The 15,129-nt window shown below is 41.8% G+C and overlaps 1 protein-coding gene across 1 annotated transcript in view; it reads left to right on the top strand.

Moving 5' to 3' along the window:
* LOC144480835 (ATP-binding cassette sub-family A member 13-like) overlaps positions 1-15,129 on the top strand; it is a 141,857-nt gene that overhangs the window by 60,310 nt on the left and 66,418 nt on the right. The window contains exons 17-21 of the mRNA XM_078200460.1: positions 4,686-4,884; positions 5,979-6,197; positions 8,746-8,942; positions 12,580-12,737; positions 14,449-14,679. Coding sequence (XP_078056586.1) covers positions 4,686-4,884; positions 5,979-6,197; positions 8,746-8,942; positions 12,580-12,737; positions 14,449-14,679 — 1,004 coding nt within the window. The remainder of the gene's footprint in view (positions 1-4,685; positions 4,885-5,978; positions 6,198-8,745; positions 8,943-12,579; positions 12,738-14,448; positions 14,680-15,129) is intronic.

The following is a 15,129-nucleotide window of genomic DNA, read 5'->3' as shown; positions in this document are numbered from 1 at the left end:
TATGTTACAGCTGTATAAAACTTTAGTTAGATCGCATTTGGAATATTGCGTGCAGTTCTGGTTGCCATACTACCAGAGGGACATGGATGCTTTGGAGAGGGTGCAAAGAAGGTTTCCCAGGATGTTACCTGGTCTGGAGGGCTTTAGATATGAGGAGAGGTTGGATAATCTCAGATTGTTTTTTTAGGAAAGACGGAGGCTGAGGGGCAACCTGATTGAGGTCTATAAAATTATGAGAGGCATAGATAGGGTGGATTGTCAGAGGCTTTTTCCCAGGGTGGAAAGGTCACCTACAAGAAGGAATGGGTTTAAGGTGAGAGGGGATAAGTTTAGGGGAGATGTGCGGGAAAAGTTTTTAACACAGAGGGTAGTGAGTGCCTGGAGTGCACTGCCAATGGAGCTGGTGGAAGCAGGCACATTAGCAACGTTCAAGGTATATCTTGATAGACACATGAATGGGAGGCGAGGAGAGGGATAGAAACTGCGTATTTACACAGGCTTGGTGGGCTGAAGGGCCTGTTTCTGTGCTGTGATGTTCTTTGTACATGTTGGCTCTCTCTGCTGTAGTTTTAAACGTAGCAGCTAGATTATTAGGATGACATAAAATGTCTGATTGTAAATCTAGGATTTGTTTTTGAGGACAAATATTAGAATGTCAAATGGAAGCACTATGGCCCCAATTTTTCAGTCACTGGCAAAAGCGACTGCCCTACCACTGGCCTCGAAGAGAACTGCCACTAAATTCTAGTGACCTCTGTGGCGTGGATTTCTCCTTTCCCGATGTCAGTTTGAATCTGGTGCAAAGCCAAGGGGATGTCCAGGCATCCAGCAATAATGATGCCTTCAAGCATTGTAAGCAGCCAGTCATGTTGAAATATTCTCAGACAGCAAACCAGGTCGTAAAATGCTGCAAACACTAATTTTTTTCACTTTTAATTAAAAGTTTACAAGGTGTGAAATAAGTTATTGGGACATACGCAGAGGTTTAAGGTGAAATATCGTAAACAAACAAATCGTATGGGAGCAATTTGACATTCCGCAAATGTAAAATTAATCCCTCAGTGCCATGACGCTGTTCAGCAGAAATGATGAACTTTGTATCCTGTTAAAAACATAGGCTGCTGAGAAAAGTGTAACGTTTGAAAGGATTTTTACAACGAGAATAACACCATAAAGGGCAAGTTCTCATCGGTTTAATGACTTCTACCTGATTGCAACCTGGGGATGTTTCAGTAGCTCAACTTCTGAGGATGCATAAAGCAAAGGTCCAGGGAGGGGAGTAGGGGAGTGCAGATGGTACCAAACACTGGGGGTGGGGATGTGGGGGGGTGGTGGTTGGGGAGGTATGGTCCAGGCTCTGTGTTGTAAAGAGCTTCTCCTATCCCACTGAGCATCCAGAGCTTCAGGTCGGAAAGATCAGCTTAAAAATATCAGGCTGTGCAATACGATTTTGTGTCAGTGTCAGGTCAATTTCACTGAGTTGTTGCACTGTTTCTGACCTTTGGGCAGCTTCATGACTCCAGTTTAATTTGAAACATCCACCAGAAAACACAAGGCTGACTGAGGGTCAGCAGCAGTACATCAGGGACGGCACAGTGGTTAGCACTGCTGCCTCACAGCACCAGGGACTTGGGTTCGATTCCTGCCTTGGGTGTCTATCTGTGTAGAGTTTGCGCGTTCTCTCAGTGTCTGGATGGGTCTCCTCCGGGTGCTCTGGTTTCCTCCCACAGTCCAAAGGTGTGCAGGGTAGGTGGATTGATCATGCTAAATTGCCCCTTAGCGTCCAAAGATGTGTAGGTTAGGTGGATGGTAAAAGCATGGGTTTATGGGGATTGCGGGGCAGACCTGGACAAGATGCTCTTTCGGGGAGTCGGTGCAGACTTGATGGGCCAAATGGCCTCCTTCTGCATTGTAGGGATTCTATGATTTGAGACTGTTCTTGCTTGAGAAATGGTAAATCTATTCCCTATATTTTAGAACCAGATGGATGCTGTGTGCATTTGGGTGGGGAGCTGGTGTGCGGAGCAGTGGATCGGAGGGAGGTTTGAGAGGGAAGATTGAGCTTAGAGTGGGTGAGGGTGGTTTGGAGGGGAGGTTGAAGAAGGTATTGGGCGTTAGTGGGGTAGTTAAAGGGGGCTGTGGGTTAGGGAAGGTTGGAGGGAGTTGAGGCTGTTGGAAGAAGGTTAGAGGGAGGGGTTGGAGGGGGAGAGGCAGAGGGGAGGTTGGGGAAAGTTGGAGAAGGGGATTGGAGGGGGTGGTCAAGGGTTAGGGCCTTGAGGGGAATTGAGGGTTTGGGGAAGTTTAGGGGGTTTGGAGACATTGAGGGGAAGGTTGGGGCGTTTTGGAAGGAGGTTGGGTCTTGGCGAAGGTTAGCAGGGAGGTTGGAGGGAAGGTTCAGAGGCAGGTTAGCAGGGAGTTTGGTGGGGTGTGGTTGGGGGGGTCTGATGGGGATGTTGGAGGGTGAAGTTAGTGAGGCAGGTTAGGGGCCTTAGAGTGATGTTGCAGTGTTGGAGCAGACATTTGATGGGGTTGGGGGACGGTTAGCTGCAGAGTTGAAGTGTTTTGTAAATATAATGATTTCTTTGTAACCACTTTCCAAACATCAGTTGGTTTCTCTGTGATTAATGATTGTGAAAGAATCAATATTGGGCCTCCAATTTCACCATTGCTACAATCACTATGCCTACTGCATGCAGATGCAATGAAAGAAAGACAAAACCTACATTTATACAGAACCTTTTGTGATGTTCCAAATTGCTTTACAACCAAAATGTACTTTTGAGTTGTAATCACTGGTATAATGTAGGCAATGTTATCAGATGACAGAGCAGGTCAAGGGGTCGAATGGCCTAGCTCTACTCCTAATACATATGTTTGTATGTCATTTTTGGCTGAATGAGATGCACTGAGTTAGATTACCTCTATCATCCATAATTATCTCTCAAGCACAGGCTGGAGTTCTGTTTATTTTGTTACTAATTTCTGTGAACAGGCTTTGTGGTGTGAGATTTCCAAGACAGGTGTGCATAATGAATTTATAGTGAATCGGTAACCTGCCTTACACACACATGATTCTCAAAAGTCTTTTCCATGACTTTAAGCTTGTCCTTTTGTCTACTTACCTATTATCCCAGTCTATCCTGGTGCTGTTTGAGTTTTTTGAGGCATTGAAATATTGTAATAAAGTTGTGCTGCATAGTAGAAATTGACAATATATTGTTGTGAGAAGCAGCAACCAGCAGAGTCTTCAGACCTGCTGATCAAGAAAACACAGATACAATTGTGAATTATTCAGTCTTTAAACTCTGGCCTCTTAAAATTTGTTGTACAGAGATACCAATGCTTCTCACTGACAATAAAAAACATGTGTTGTTCAATTGTTACACTTTGTTGCTGAGGAGTAATTTCATCTTTCTGCTCTGAGATTACTGAAAAAATAGAATCAATTACAACCCTTGTATGAAACAATTATCTTGAATATATAATTGCACACAGGGAGAAGAAAGTCTTCTGCTTCTACAGAATGGAAAAGATCTTGCACAATTTATCTGGGTTGCAAGTATTGAATCTTTTCCTCAAATATGAATTTCCTGTCACCATGTCCATATGGTGCAAGGTGCAGAACATATTAATGTGGCTGAGGCAGTCACTGATATCAATGTTACTGTCTACACTATACAGTTATAAATCTTCTCTTGTGAAATTAACCATATTGAATAATGTCATTAAAATAAGATTTGTACTCGCTCTAGTTTGTTTAATAGTTGAGGTGGGATCACCGAAAGAGTGCACAAAAACTAACATAGTATTGTTGCTGCTCTTAATGTTAATAACTCATGCTGCATGGGTTTCAGGTGATATTTGTAACCAGATGCCTATAATGGGTGTCATCGTTTGGTATACACTTTAAATTATTGTTGTATGAAAAATATACAGCAATACTTTTCATTGTATACTAATACATGTGACAATAATAAATCAAATCAAATCAAAACCTTTCTGTGATGGCTTGGTGAATTAATTAGTGAATACTGAAAGGGGAAAAACTGTCCTACAGGTTTGAAGGGGTGGTGAGTGAGGAATGGATGGGGATGAATAAGGGGGCCATAAACAGGAGAAACATCAGGTCCATGATTTATTTCCCTAGTCCTGCATAGAATCACTAACAATGTCCTACTTTCTGTGATGAACTGCATATGTGTGGACACCAGACATTGCTGTCAGTTTCATAGTGGTAAGGATAGTGAACATTGACAGCTACCACAAAATCCAGACCAGAGTGCCAGTTACTCATTACACATTTTAATACAGGTTTTTTTGTTTCATTTGAATAATGTCCCATTTTTCTTTGAAGCAATGTGTTTATGAACACTCAAGAAAATTCACTCATGAACCATATCTTGATTCTGAATTCTGTTATAGCTTTTAACTCCCAAATTAATTCACGGATCTCATCACATAGTTCAATAATACAATGGATCCTAGAAGCTTCACTTTCGTGACAGCAAATCAAAAATGTATTAAAAATAAGTATAGGACAAAATATTCTTCAAACTGTGAAGTCAGCAAGAATAAGATTGCTACCAACAGTTCTGATTGCATATTTACCATGGCAGCAGCTGGTTAGGGAAGGATTCTGGTGTGAACCTATGATATATATTGTGTCTGCTCATTCCTTTTTATAGGAGAACCCTTCAATTCTATGAATTTATCTGGGAAAGAAGTGGAACCTCCTCATTCGAAGATTGGAGTTGCTTTAAGATCACTCACCAAAGAATTTAAGCAGAGAAAAAAAGTAGCCATTAAAGACTTGAACTTTGATTTCTACAAAGGAGAAATCACAGCATTGCTAGGACCCAACGGAGCAGGCAAGACAACAACTATGTGAGTGATACATTGACATTTATTGATAGAAATTAGAATAAATGGAGAGGAAAAGATTAGTTTGTCCTGTTTGGCAGTTAATTTTCATCATGTCACATCTACTAAATTATATTATTCAGTAAATGCTCATTTTCGGCACTGTTCTACAGCTTGGTTGATTGTTTAAGATCTTTATTCACTTAATAGTGCTTTGCTCCTCTTTGAACCACTGTGTTTCCATACACGCAGGTAAATTGGCTGGTGAACTACCATTTGCAAATGTTGATATACAAGATGAAAAAGTGACAAATTACCAGTAATGGATAAAACTTGGTCATTTTATAGTGATATCAACACACTGACCTATTTAGTTTTCCAGCAAGGGAAGGTGCAGTTTTGGTTCTCAGTTGAATTAACTGTGTTGTGCCAAGTTAGCTTGGAAATCTCAAGCTTTATGCCAAAGTGTATGCATTGCTTGGGCCATTTGGAAGGCCATCACACAATTATATGTCCAAGCTTTAACAGAAATATTTGTCACCGCTAATATATTCTTACCAAATGTTGACCTGAGGGACAACATCAGTATGTTTGTTTGCTGTGAAATTAACCCAAGTTCCAAAAACCCAGAAGACTCCAGCACTGCCTACCAGAAATTGGCAGGGACCTAGTTGCACTGAGGTTCTGCTTTTCCCAGGATTTTCTGATGGGTTGAATCTCTGGTAGCCACTTAAAAAGCTGATGAAATCAGGTGCAAGGATGGAGTGCTGTTTATGTCGGGAATTCCTGCTTTCCTCATTTACTCAGGTCCAGGCAAATTGCAGGAAGATGGATAGCCCAAGTGAGATGAGGAAAGCAACTTGGATCTTGGAGGAACAGCGTAGGCAGGATAGATGGATGCCAGAGATGGACAATACTAATTAGTTGTCCCCCAACTTTACAAGCACCAGCATTAGAGGATAAAATCCCATTAACGGAACATGTGAATTTGTGATGATGTAGAATTACACAAATTGATAAGCTATTGATAAGTAGTTTATTGTTGCTCTATGGTCTATTAGCTCTACACATATGAAATGTACCCCAAACTAATGTATTGTGTTTTGCCTACTGCATAGGTCAATGTTAACTGGTCTGTACCAGCCCACCTCTGGGGCCGTTTATGTTAATGGCAAGAATATGAATCAAGAGATGTCAGTCATTAGGGAAGAGCTGGGAGTGTGCCTGCAACATGATGTACTGTTTGAATCCTTAACAGTGCGTGAACACCTCTTGTTATATGGGATAATCAAAGCACCACAGTGGACATACAAACAGCTGCTCCAAGAGGTGAAAATGTAAGTCCGAATATGTTGCCATGCTTGATTAAATAACTGGGGATATTGAGAAAGGGTTTTACACAGCTGTTTTATTTCTCCAATGTATTTTGTACAAAATGCAACAGGCATATGAGAACACCGCTACCTGCAAATTCCCCTTCAGATCACACGCCATCCTGACTTAAAATATATATCACCATTCCTTCGCTGTCACTGAATCAAAATCCTGGAACTTTCTCTCGAACAGCACCCTTGGTATCCTTTCACAGCATGGACTGGAGTGGTTAAGAAAATGTGGCTCATCATCACCCTCTCAAGGGCACTTAACAATAGAACAATGGACAAGAATTGTTGGCCTTGCCAGTGACACCTGCATTCCACAAATGATTAAAAGAAAATCAACCGAACAAGTGCAGAAAATGTCGGCATTTTAGGCAAAATTATATCCAATGCAAACAGAGTTTCCACAATTTTTACTCAGCTTAAAAAGTTTTAGTAATTAACCTCACCCACAAAACTGTCTCTCCCCACCCCCGCCAGATCGAATGAATCAACATTGTAGGTGTCCACTAATTATAGCCATTTGTGAGTCGTTGCGGAGACTCTTAAAACTAAACAGTTTTTAGACACAAAGGCACTAATAGGCACATTTCAAAAGCTTTTAAATACCTTTTTTAAATAGACTAAAAAACTGACTGCTATGCACAAAAGCAATGAATAACTAATAACATTTTTCAATTATTTGAAATCTGGTTGCTTGCAGGTCTTGGGTGGGGGGGCGGCAATAAACCAAAGTCGATTTTGGTTGGGCGGGAGAAGGAATTACTCCATTAGGAGCCCTCTTCTGAGTGGGGGTGCCCTCCCCTTTGGGTCTGATGAGTTCTGAATCTCTCACTCTCTGCCCCCCCCTCAACATATCCCCTGGGACACTGACCACCTCCTCATGACTCCTCCAGGCCTTCACTACCCTTCTCCCAACTTGACTTTTGCCACTTACCTTCCCTCTGGTTCCTGGCACTTGGTTCCAGGCAGCTAGCTGCTTTGCCTTTTCTGGCCATTGCAGCACTGTTCCCGAGCTGCCGGCCAATCTCCCAGTGAAGGCCAGAAGTCTGGCCTTCTGTCAATATATGCTCATTAGAGCGTGAAATGGGCCTGCTGGAGTCAGCAGGGATGTGCTCCCTCGTGTTCACTGACCGACATTGACTTTTGGTGACTCAATAGTTAGAACACTCCAAAGTTGTATGCCCTACCACTACTGCCAGCAAGAATGGAGAACCTGGCGCTCAGGCAAGTCTCTATTTAGAGTAGTGGGACTGGAGAATTCCAGCTGCAGGCGAGGTCGGAGAATTCCAGCTAATACCTCAAATGTAAAAGTCTCGTCATCACACTCAAATGCCTTCTTCATTTCACTCCCCTCTACTTCTATAACCTCTTCCAGCTCTACAGCCCCAGAGTTGCATTTCACCAACTCTGACCTAACGTACATCCTCATTCCCTTTGACAGACACGGCTTCAGCTCTCTAGACTCCACACTACAGAATTCCTTTGCAAAATTTCCATTTCTCATCTGCACTCCTCTTTCTTCTCTGCTTAACAACCATGTCTTTTAAAAGGTTTTTTTAGCCACCACTTCCAATGTCTCCCTTGGTGGTTCTTTTATTTTGTGTCATTACACTTCTCTGAATTGTCCTGGGACATTTTCTTCAGTAAAGATGCTATATAATTCCAAGATGTTGTTGACAGCAATGTTTATCAGGAATTCAGGCACAGAGGTCAGCGCATACAGCACGATTTTCACTTCATTTTTGTTTAAATGGATAGTAAAGCAGTAAACCATGTGACATGAAGCTCTGCAGCAAGACTTCTCATCCATAATTTATGTTAACTGTTTTGCAGTGATAAAACTCACATTTGTTCTGACCTATGTATATGTGGATGTCATTATTTGACACTTCAAGTAGATAAAGCCAGAGACTTGCATGCAATTGCAATATTTTATTACTCACAAGTTAGCTAAAAAAAAAAGCAGCATTCTGCCAGTTAAGTGGACCTTGAATTAAAATGCTGCCTCACAATCTTGAGCAGACCTGACATTTCAGGTTGAGTAGAGTCTGAAACACTCAACTGACATCAGTCAAAAGGCTCAATATATGTAGCAAATATCAGATTGGGGATTGAATTGCCGTTCCAGCCAGCTTGATGAAGTTGCTAGTTTGTATTCTTATAGTGCAGACAAGCCTGTGAATGTTTTTAACTGAAACTCTGAATCAGGGCTCTTGAAGCAGCAACACGATTATCTAAATGATACATCTTCTTGAAAAGAGCATGTCTTTAAATAAGAGAATAAAGTACTTCCTTTCTTGTTAACAACATTACATTTGGAACCAACAGTCTGGAGCCTATTTCTTTAAGAGTCACACAAATCATAAATTGTGGGGTCATCCTCGGAATGTTAAGGGTCATCTGAACCAGGCAGTTTAACACAACGCTTCTTTTGCATGTGATTCACTATGTTTTAATAATTTACATGCTGACTTAAGCCGTATATATCCTCTGCTCCTTCCAGGGCCCTTGAGAATGTTGGGATTGGTCAACATCAGGATAAACGTATTGGAACTTTGTCTGGCGGAACAAAGAGAAAACTCTCGTTAGCAATTTCATTTATTGGCGGCTCCTCGACTGTTATTTTGGATGAACCTACCAGTGGTGTTGATCCTTGTTCCCGACGTAACATCTGGGATATTATACTGAAAAACAGATCAAGTAAGGAAGAACAATAATAAGGTTAACTACAGCAATGAACTATCCGTGGAGTCTCCCTAGCCATTTAATATGGTGCTGCATCTTAATCGGCGTTGTTGCCATTAAATTCTGGAAGGCAATCGGAAAGGGAGAGATTTGTTACTCGATCTAATGGGAATTCTTGTTTGATTTAGCAATTTTGTCCACTCCATGGGATCACCAGAAGGCTCCATCACTGTCTTTTTTTAAAAATTGTGCTAAATTCTTGGGGCAGGTTACAGAATTCACCAGGTTAAGCAACTATAATCTACAAACTACATTCTTCCAACTCAGAGGTCTACACAGTGAAAGATATTCTCTGTTCTGAAAGATGGATTTGGTCCTGCGGTCAAAATTTAAGGAGTTCAGTAGGAAATTAGCAAGCAGGACCTCAAATTAGTAATTTCCAGATTACTGTCAGTGTCACACGCAAGTTGGCATAAAAGTAAAAGGATAAAGCAGATGAATGCTTGGCTGGAAAAATAGTGCTGGAGAGAGGTCTTTAGATTCGAGCCATTGAGACTGCTCTTGAGGGATGATGGGAGCTGTACCAGCCTGATGTGGATAGCCTAGATTGAGAGAAACAGTTTCTATCCATGAAAGCTTGAGCAGAAGCATTTTCTCAAGCAGTCAAGGTCTGGAATGCTGTGCTTGAGAGTGTTATGGAGGGGTAGGTTCAATCAAAGCATTCAAAAGGAAAACAGACTTATCTGAAAAGGGGAAATGTGCAGGATTCCAGGGAGAAGGCAGGGGAGAATGGCATTCGGTGAATAGCTCATTTGGAGAGCTGGTGCAGGCACAATGGGTTGAATAACCTCTTTCTGCGCTTTAACAATTCTGTGATTCTGGGTGTTCCCTCTCCTTGAGCTGGCAGATGCTGCCTGGTGCAGATGACAGGTCTCGAGAAATAGAGATAGTGACATGAAAAATCAATGAACAGTTCCAGACATTTAGAACATAGAACACAGAAAGAATACAGCACAAACAGGTCCTTCGGCCCACAAGTTGCGCCGGTCATGTCCCCACCTACCTAGGCTTATATATAGGCTTACCTATAACCCTCAATCCTATTAAGTCCCATGTACTCATCCAGAAGTCTCTTAAAAGACCCTATCGAGTTTGCCTCCACCACCACTGACGGCAGCCGATTCCACTCACCCACCACCCTCTGAGTGAAAAACTTACCGCTGACATCTCCTCTGTACCTACTCCTCACCTTAAACCTCTGTCCTCTCGTAGCAAGGTTGTGTCCTCTGTCCAAGGTTGACATTTCAGAATAGTGGGGTGGAAATTATGGGCCAGGATTCTCCCAAAAAAATAACTAAGTGCCCAAGAGGTGGGAAAATGGGAGAATTTCCTGCCTGTTTTTTGGGCATGCTTAGTTTCACAAATCTCTGGCACTGTGCAACACCCCCTCCCCCACCCTATCCGACTCCCCCGATCCTGATTGCTGACCTACCCAATATCCGGCACGGGGCTGATTACATGGAAAAAAGGGGCCTGGGAGACTCCCGATCGGCCAGACTCCAGTCACGAGACCCGCTTCCGATGTCTCCCGGTCCGCTGTGCTACACAAACAGCACTGCGGGCTGGGAGAATCCTGGTCATGGATTCCATTGATAGGAATGACCTGCAATACTGTTCAGTGGTCTGGAAATAACCATTGATGCATTTATTTTTGAAGATGCTCTTACTCCCACTCTGCCTGTCATTACTCAAATTGCTACATTGTTCTGTCATCTCATAATTTTTCTTCAGACTTTTAAGACTTTCCATTACCTGAACCCTCCCTTTTTAATTTAAAGCTCTATCCACAATCCTAGTTGTATAATTCATCTGACTGCAGCTTGCTTTAAAATAGTGCCACTGCCCCATGAATCAAAACTCCCTGCTTCTTACACTAATCTTTGAGTCACATATTTAATTCTCTAATCTGTTTGACTCTATGCCAACTAGCATGTTGCTCTGGTAACAATCCAGAGATTATTACCTTTGCAATTCTATGTTTTAACTTGAACCCAATGCTCAAACTCTCAACAGGACATCATTTCTAGTTCTACCAATATCATTGCTTACAATAGAACCCTCTCCTTTATAGTCCAAGTTCTTCTCCTGCTGCTAGGAAACATCCTTAACCTTGGCACTTGACAGGCAACACAATGTTCGGAACTTGTGGTTGCATAGAGTAGTATCAATTCACCCGATTATACTGTCCCCTATCACTATCATACTCCTTTTCAATCTCCCCACATGAATGGCTTCCTGCACCATAGTGCCATGGTCAGCTTATCCATCCACCCTGGTAGCATGTTCAATTTAACTATTGGTACAAGTCAAAGGGCTGAGACTCCTCCATCACTACATGCTGGACAGTCATACCTGCCTAATTCTCAGTTTCACCCTCCTGACCCGAATCATTGACTAAATGTGGCATTCTATTTAACCTAGGGGTGTGACTGCTTCCCAGAACAACATGTCCATGTAAATCTCCTCCAACTGATCCAATGTCTACAACTCCCATTCCAGCTCAGCAACTCAAAACCAAAGTTGCTCAAACTGCAGAAACCTTTTGCAGACTTGGGCCGGAATTTTACCAGCACGCCTGCCCGAAGCTCGTAAGACCGATTCCGGGGCCATCGGGGAATGCTGTATTGCGAGCCTCGCCCACCCCGATTCCCGGCTGGGCGTTCCATTAAAATCCGGGCTTTGGTATCCAGGACTACAACGCACTCCACAAAATCCCACATAAACCAATCACAGCACACAGCCTATCCTGGCGTCGCTTTAATCTTATTTATTTAATTACTTAGCTAAATTAATAATAAGTTAAGGTAATAGCAAGTTACCATCTCCTAACTTGGAGACAAAGAAAAAACACAAATTAGCTGCTGGAGATAATATGAAAATAATTAAAAATAGCACCTCTGTCCCTTTAAGACAGCAGAAGAAGGTCGCCTGACTTGGGGGACCAATTGGGACTGAGGCTGGTTAAGAACCCCCAGGTGATAGTGTCCTCTCTTAGGCAGAAGACATCTAGAAGACATGTAGGGACTGGAGCAGCTGGCCTCTGTAGAGTTGTTCCTTGTTAATAAATATCTTTTGTGTTCCCGATGAAATCTGCAAGTGTGATCACAGCATCATAAGAAATTAGAGTGAAGATGCTGGAAATCTGAAATAAAATCAGAGTGCTGGAAAAGCTCAGCAGATTTGGCTGTATCTGTGAAGAAAGAAACAAGAGCTAACATTTTAAACCCAGCATAATGCTTCTTTGGAACTGAGTAATTAATAGTAAACTAAGTAATAATTCAGGCAACCACTTGCAGTTGCTTGTCAGTTACCCGTTGCTGATGATGAGCAGTTTTTGTAATTAGATATCTTAACTCGCTTACAGTTTCTTTTTCAGTTTTAAAAGTCTAAGCCAGATTCTAACTATGAAGCTACATTACAGCTTAAAAAATATTCACCATGGGGAGCTAACTTGCACCAAATTTCTTACTTAGCACAATGTTCCCAGATCAATTTCTGCTTCCCACTGATACTGTATGTGCCATACTATAACATTGATACATGAGTTGCTCATCTATCTGTCATTGTCATTAAAATGTATTTTTTTTGCTAGATCGTACTATCATTTTCAGTACCCACCATTTGGATGAAGCAGACATTCTGAGTGATCGAATTGCCATCCTTGAAAATGGCCACTTGAAATGCAGTGGTTCTCCTGCCTACTTAAAGGAACAGTACGGACAGGGTTATAGCCTCAGTATCTCAAAAAAGGTATGTATCTCTCAAGAGATTGAATAAAACTGCATACTCTAATACTACCATTAATGTTCATTGAAACTCAGACATATTTGCAGAAGTTCTGATTTTTAGACAAAATAGTATTTTAACTCTGATGTGGAGATGCCAGCTATCATATAGCTAAGTTCCACACACATGAGGACAGCCTCAACCGGGATCTTGGATTCAGGTCACACTACGTGTAACCCCCCCACCATTTGGCCTGGGCTTGCAAAATCCTACTAACAGTCCTGCCTTGAGACCATTCACACCTCTGTCACCTGTGATTATCCCTCTCTCCACTCGCATTGTCTGTACCTGTAAAGACTTGATTACTTGTAAAGACTCGCATTCCAACCATTATCTTGCAATTGTGTCTCTGTCTATATATGCTGTGTTTGAGATCCTGCCTCTCCACTCACATATGAAGGAGCAGCGCTCTGAAAGCTCATGATTCCAAATATACCTGTTGTACTTTAACCTGGTGTTGTGAGACTTCTTATGATTTTAACTCCGGTTGAGAATTTGGTGGCATCATGTGATGGGTCAAAAATAAGGCTGGGGTCTGAATCCATGAGCTCCCACATGCTGCAGACTTGACATCACCTGTCTTGCCATAATTATGACCTTTAATTACTTAATTATTTTGTTTCATTATTTATATATAAATCAACTAATCTTGTCACAAATTGTAGGACAAATTTAAAGCTTCAGAAAATAGACCTTGACCACTTACTGAATATTCACCAGATACTCACCAATAGTTCACCTCCTCTCCTGTAGAACAACAGAAACAAATTCCTACAGAGTAGTCTCACTGAGTGGCCAACTCCAGCTCCTACATCTTATGATCTAATGCTAGTTTAAAATTTATGTTGCCTAATTGGCCTGGAGCTGGGATCAGATCCCATGAGAGATGCCCTGTGCCCCCAGAAGGCAGGAGCTACTGTCAGCAACAAAGGCAGACAGCAGCCATGTTGGAGGTTGCCGTAACCTTACTAATTTTAGGAGGCAGGACCTTGGAAGGTCAGAAGGCTGACGGCAAAAAGAAATGGACAAGAAGGTTTGATGCAGCACTCTTGATGGTACTAGTTAGTCCCTCAGGTTTCAGCTGAATGCAACAGCAGAGAAGGTTATTAGGTCCCCACGACGAACCTGACATCTGTGCACTCACATGTACAAGACTGTTTGGACTCACTGGAAAAATATTTTAAAATTCCGAATTCAAATGGATAGGTCCCTTAATGAGTTTAAGAGGCCCATTAATTGACGGCAACGGTGTTCCCCATTCTGTCCTTCTCATCAGCCCTTTGAAAATTCAAAACTGCCCTGGAGGCATTGGGCATCCAGTATAAGACTTGGATTGTGGTTTCCAAAGCTTGCCAGCTTTGATCCTGACTCCGCAGCCCTTTGAAAATTCCCACTTTAGTTTAATTGATAGCTACCTAAGTTAAATTAGGTTCAAAACATATGGCCTTTAGGACTCCACCAATAGCTTTTTGACTTTTATGTAAATTATACAAATCATTTATAAGTTTTCATTAGTTTTTATCAACCATTTAATGGTACAGGTTGTATGTCTGACTAATACCTTCCATGTATGGAAGACTTTTACCAATGAACATTGAAATTAATATGGACAAGTTGGCTTACAAATTGACAATGCAATGTTTGGTCAAAAAAACTCTTGCTCTTATTTCAATAGCCCTCCATTGTAGGATCTGATGAGTCATGTGACGTTGGCCTTGTAACCTCCCTGGTGAAGCAGCATATTCCTCAGGCTTTTCTGAAGCAAGATGCCTTTGGAGAGTTGACATATAACATTCCAACAATGATGGATAAAACTGCTTATGAAAGGTTGCTTCAAGATCTGGACAAGGATATGGAAAAGCTGCACCTAAGCAGCTACAGTATCTCTGATACAACACTGGAGGAGGTAGGGTTTCAATAGCGGCGACATTGAGGTTAAAGCCCTATTATTTCTTGGAGCTTCAGGTGAAGTTATACTTGCATATACCGGTAGATCTTAAACAGAGAAAAAATCAAAATTAACTTAGACTATTGCATGCACCAACTATGTTAACCAGATGAGGAGGGGCATATAAACAGAAACAGAGGCCACTTAGAAACCTGAAATTGAATTGGATAAGATACGTTTAATGGACAGAACAACAGTAGATGAAACTTACTGCAGACAAATGTAAAGGGCTACACATAGGAAGAAAAATGTATGAACAAAGAACAAAGAAAATTACAGCACAGGAACAGGTCCTTCGGCCCTCCAAGCCTGCACCAACCATGCTGCCCAACTGAACTAAAATCCCCTACCCTTCCCGGGACCATATCCCTTTATTCCCATCCTATTCACGTACTTGTCAAGACGCCC

The sequence above is a fragment of the Mustelus asterias genome, chromosome 2, assembly GCF_964213995.1.
Source record: "Mustelus asterias chromosome 2, sMusAst1.hap1.1, whole genome shotgun sequence".
NCBI classification, from domain to species: domain Eukaryota; kingdom Metazoa; phylum Chordata; class Chondrichthyes; order Carcharhiniformes; family Triakidae; genus Mustelus; species Mustelus asterias.
Note: the sequence above shows the minus strand (reverse complement) of the source record. Positions and strands in the feature narration are given on the sequence as shown.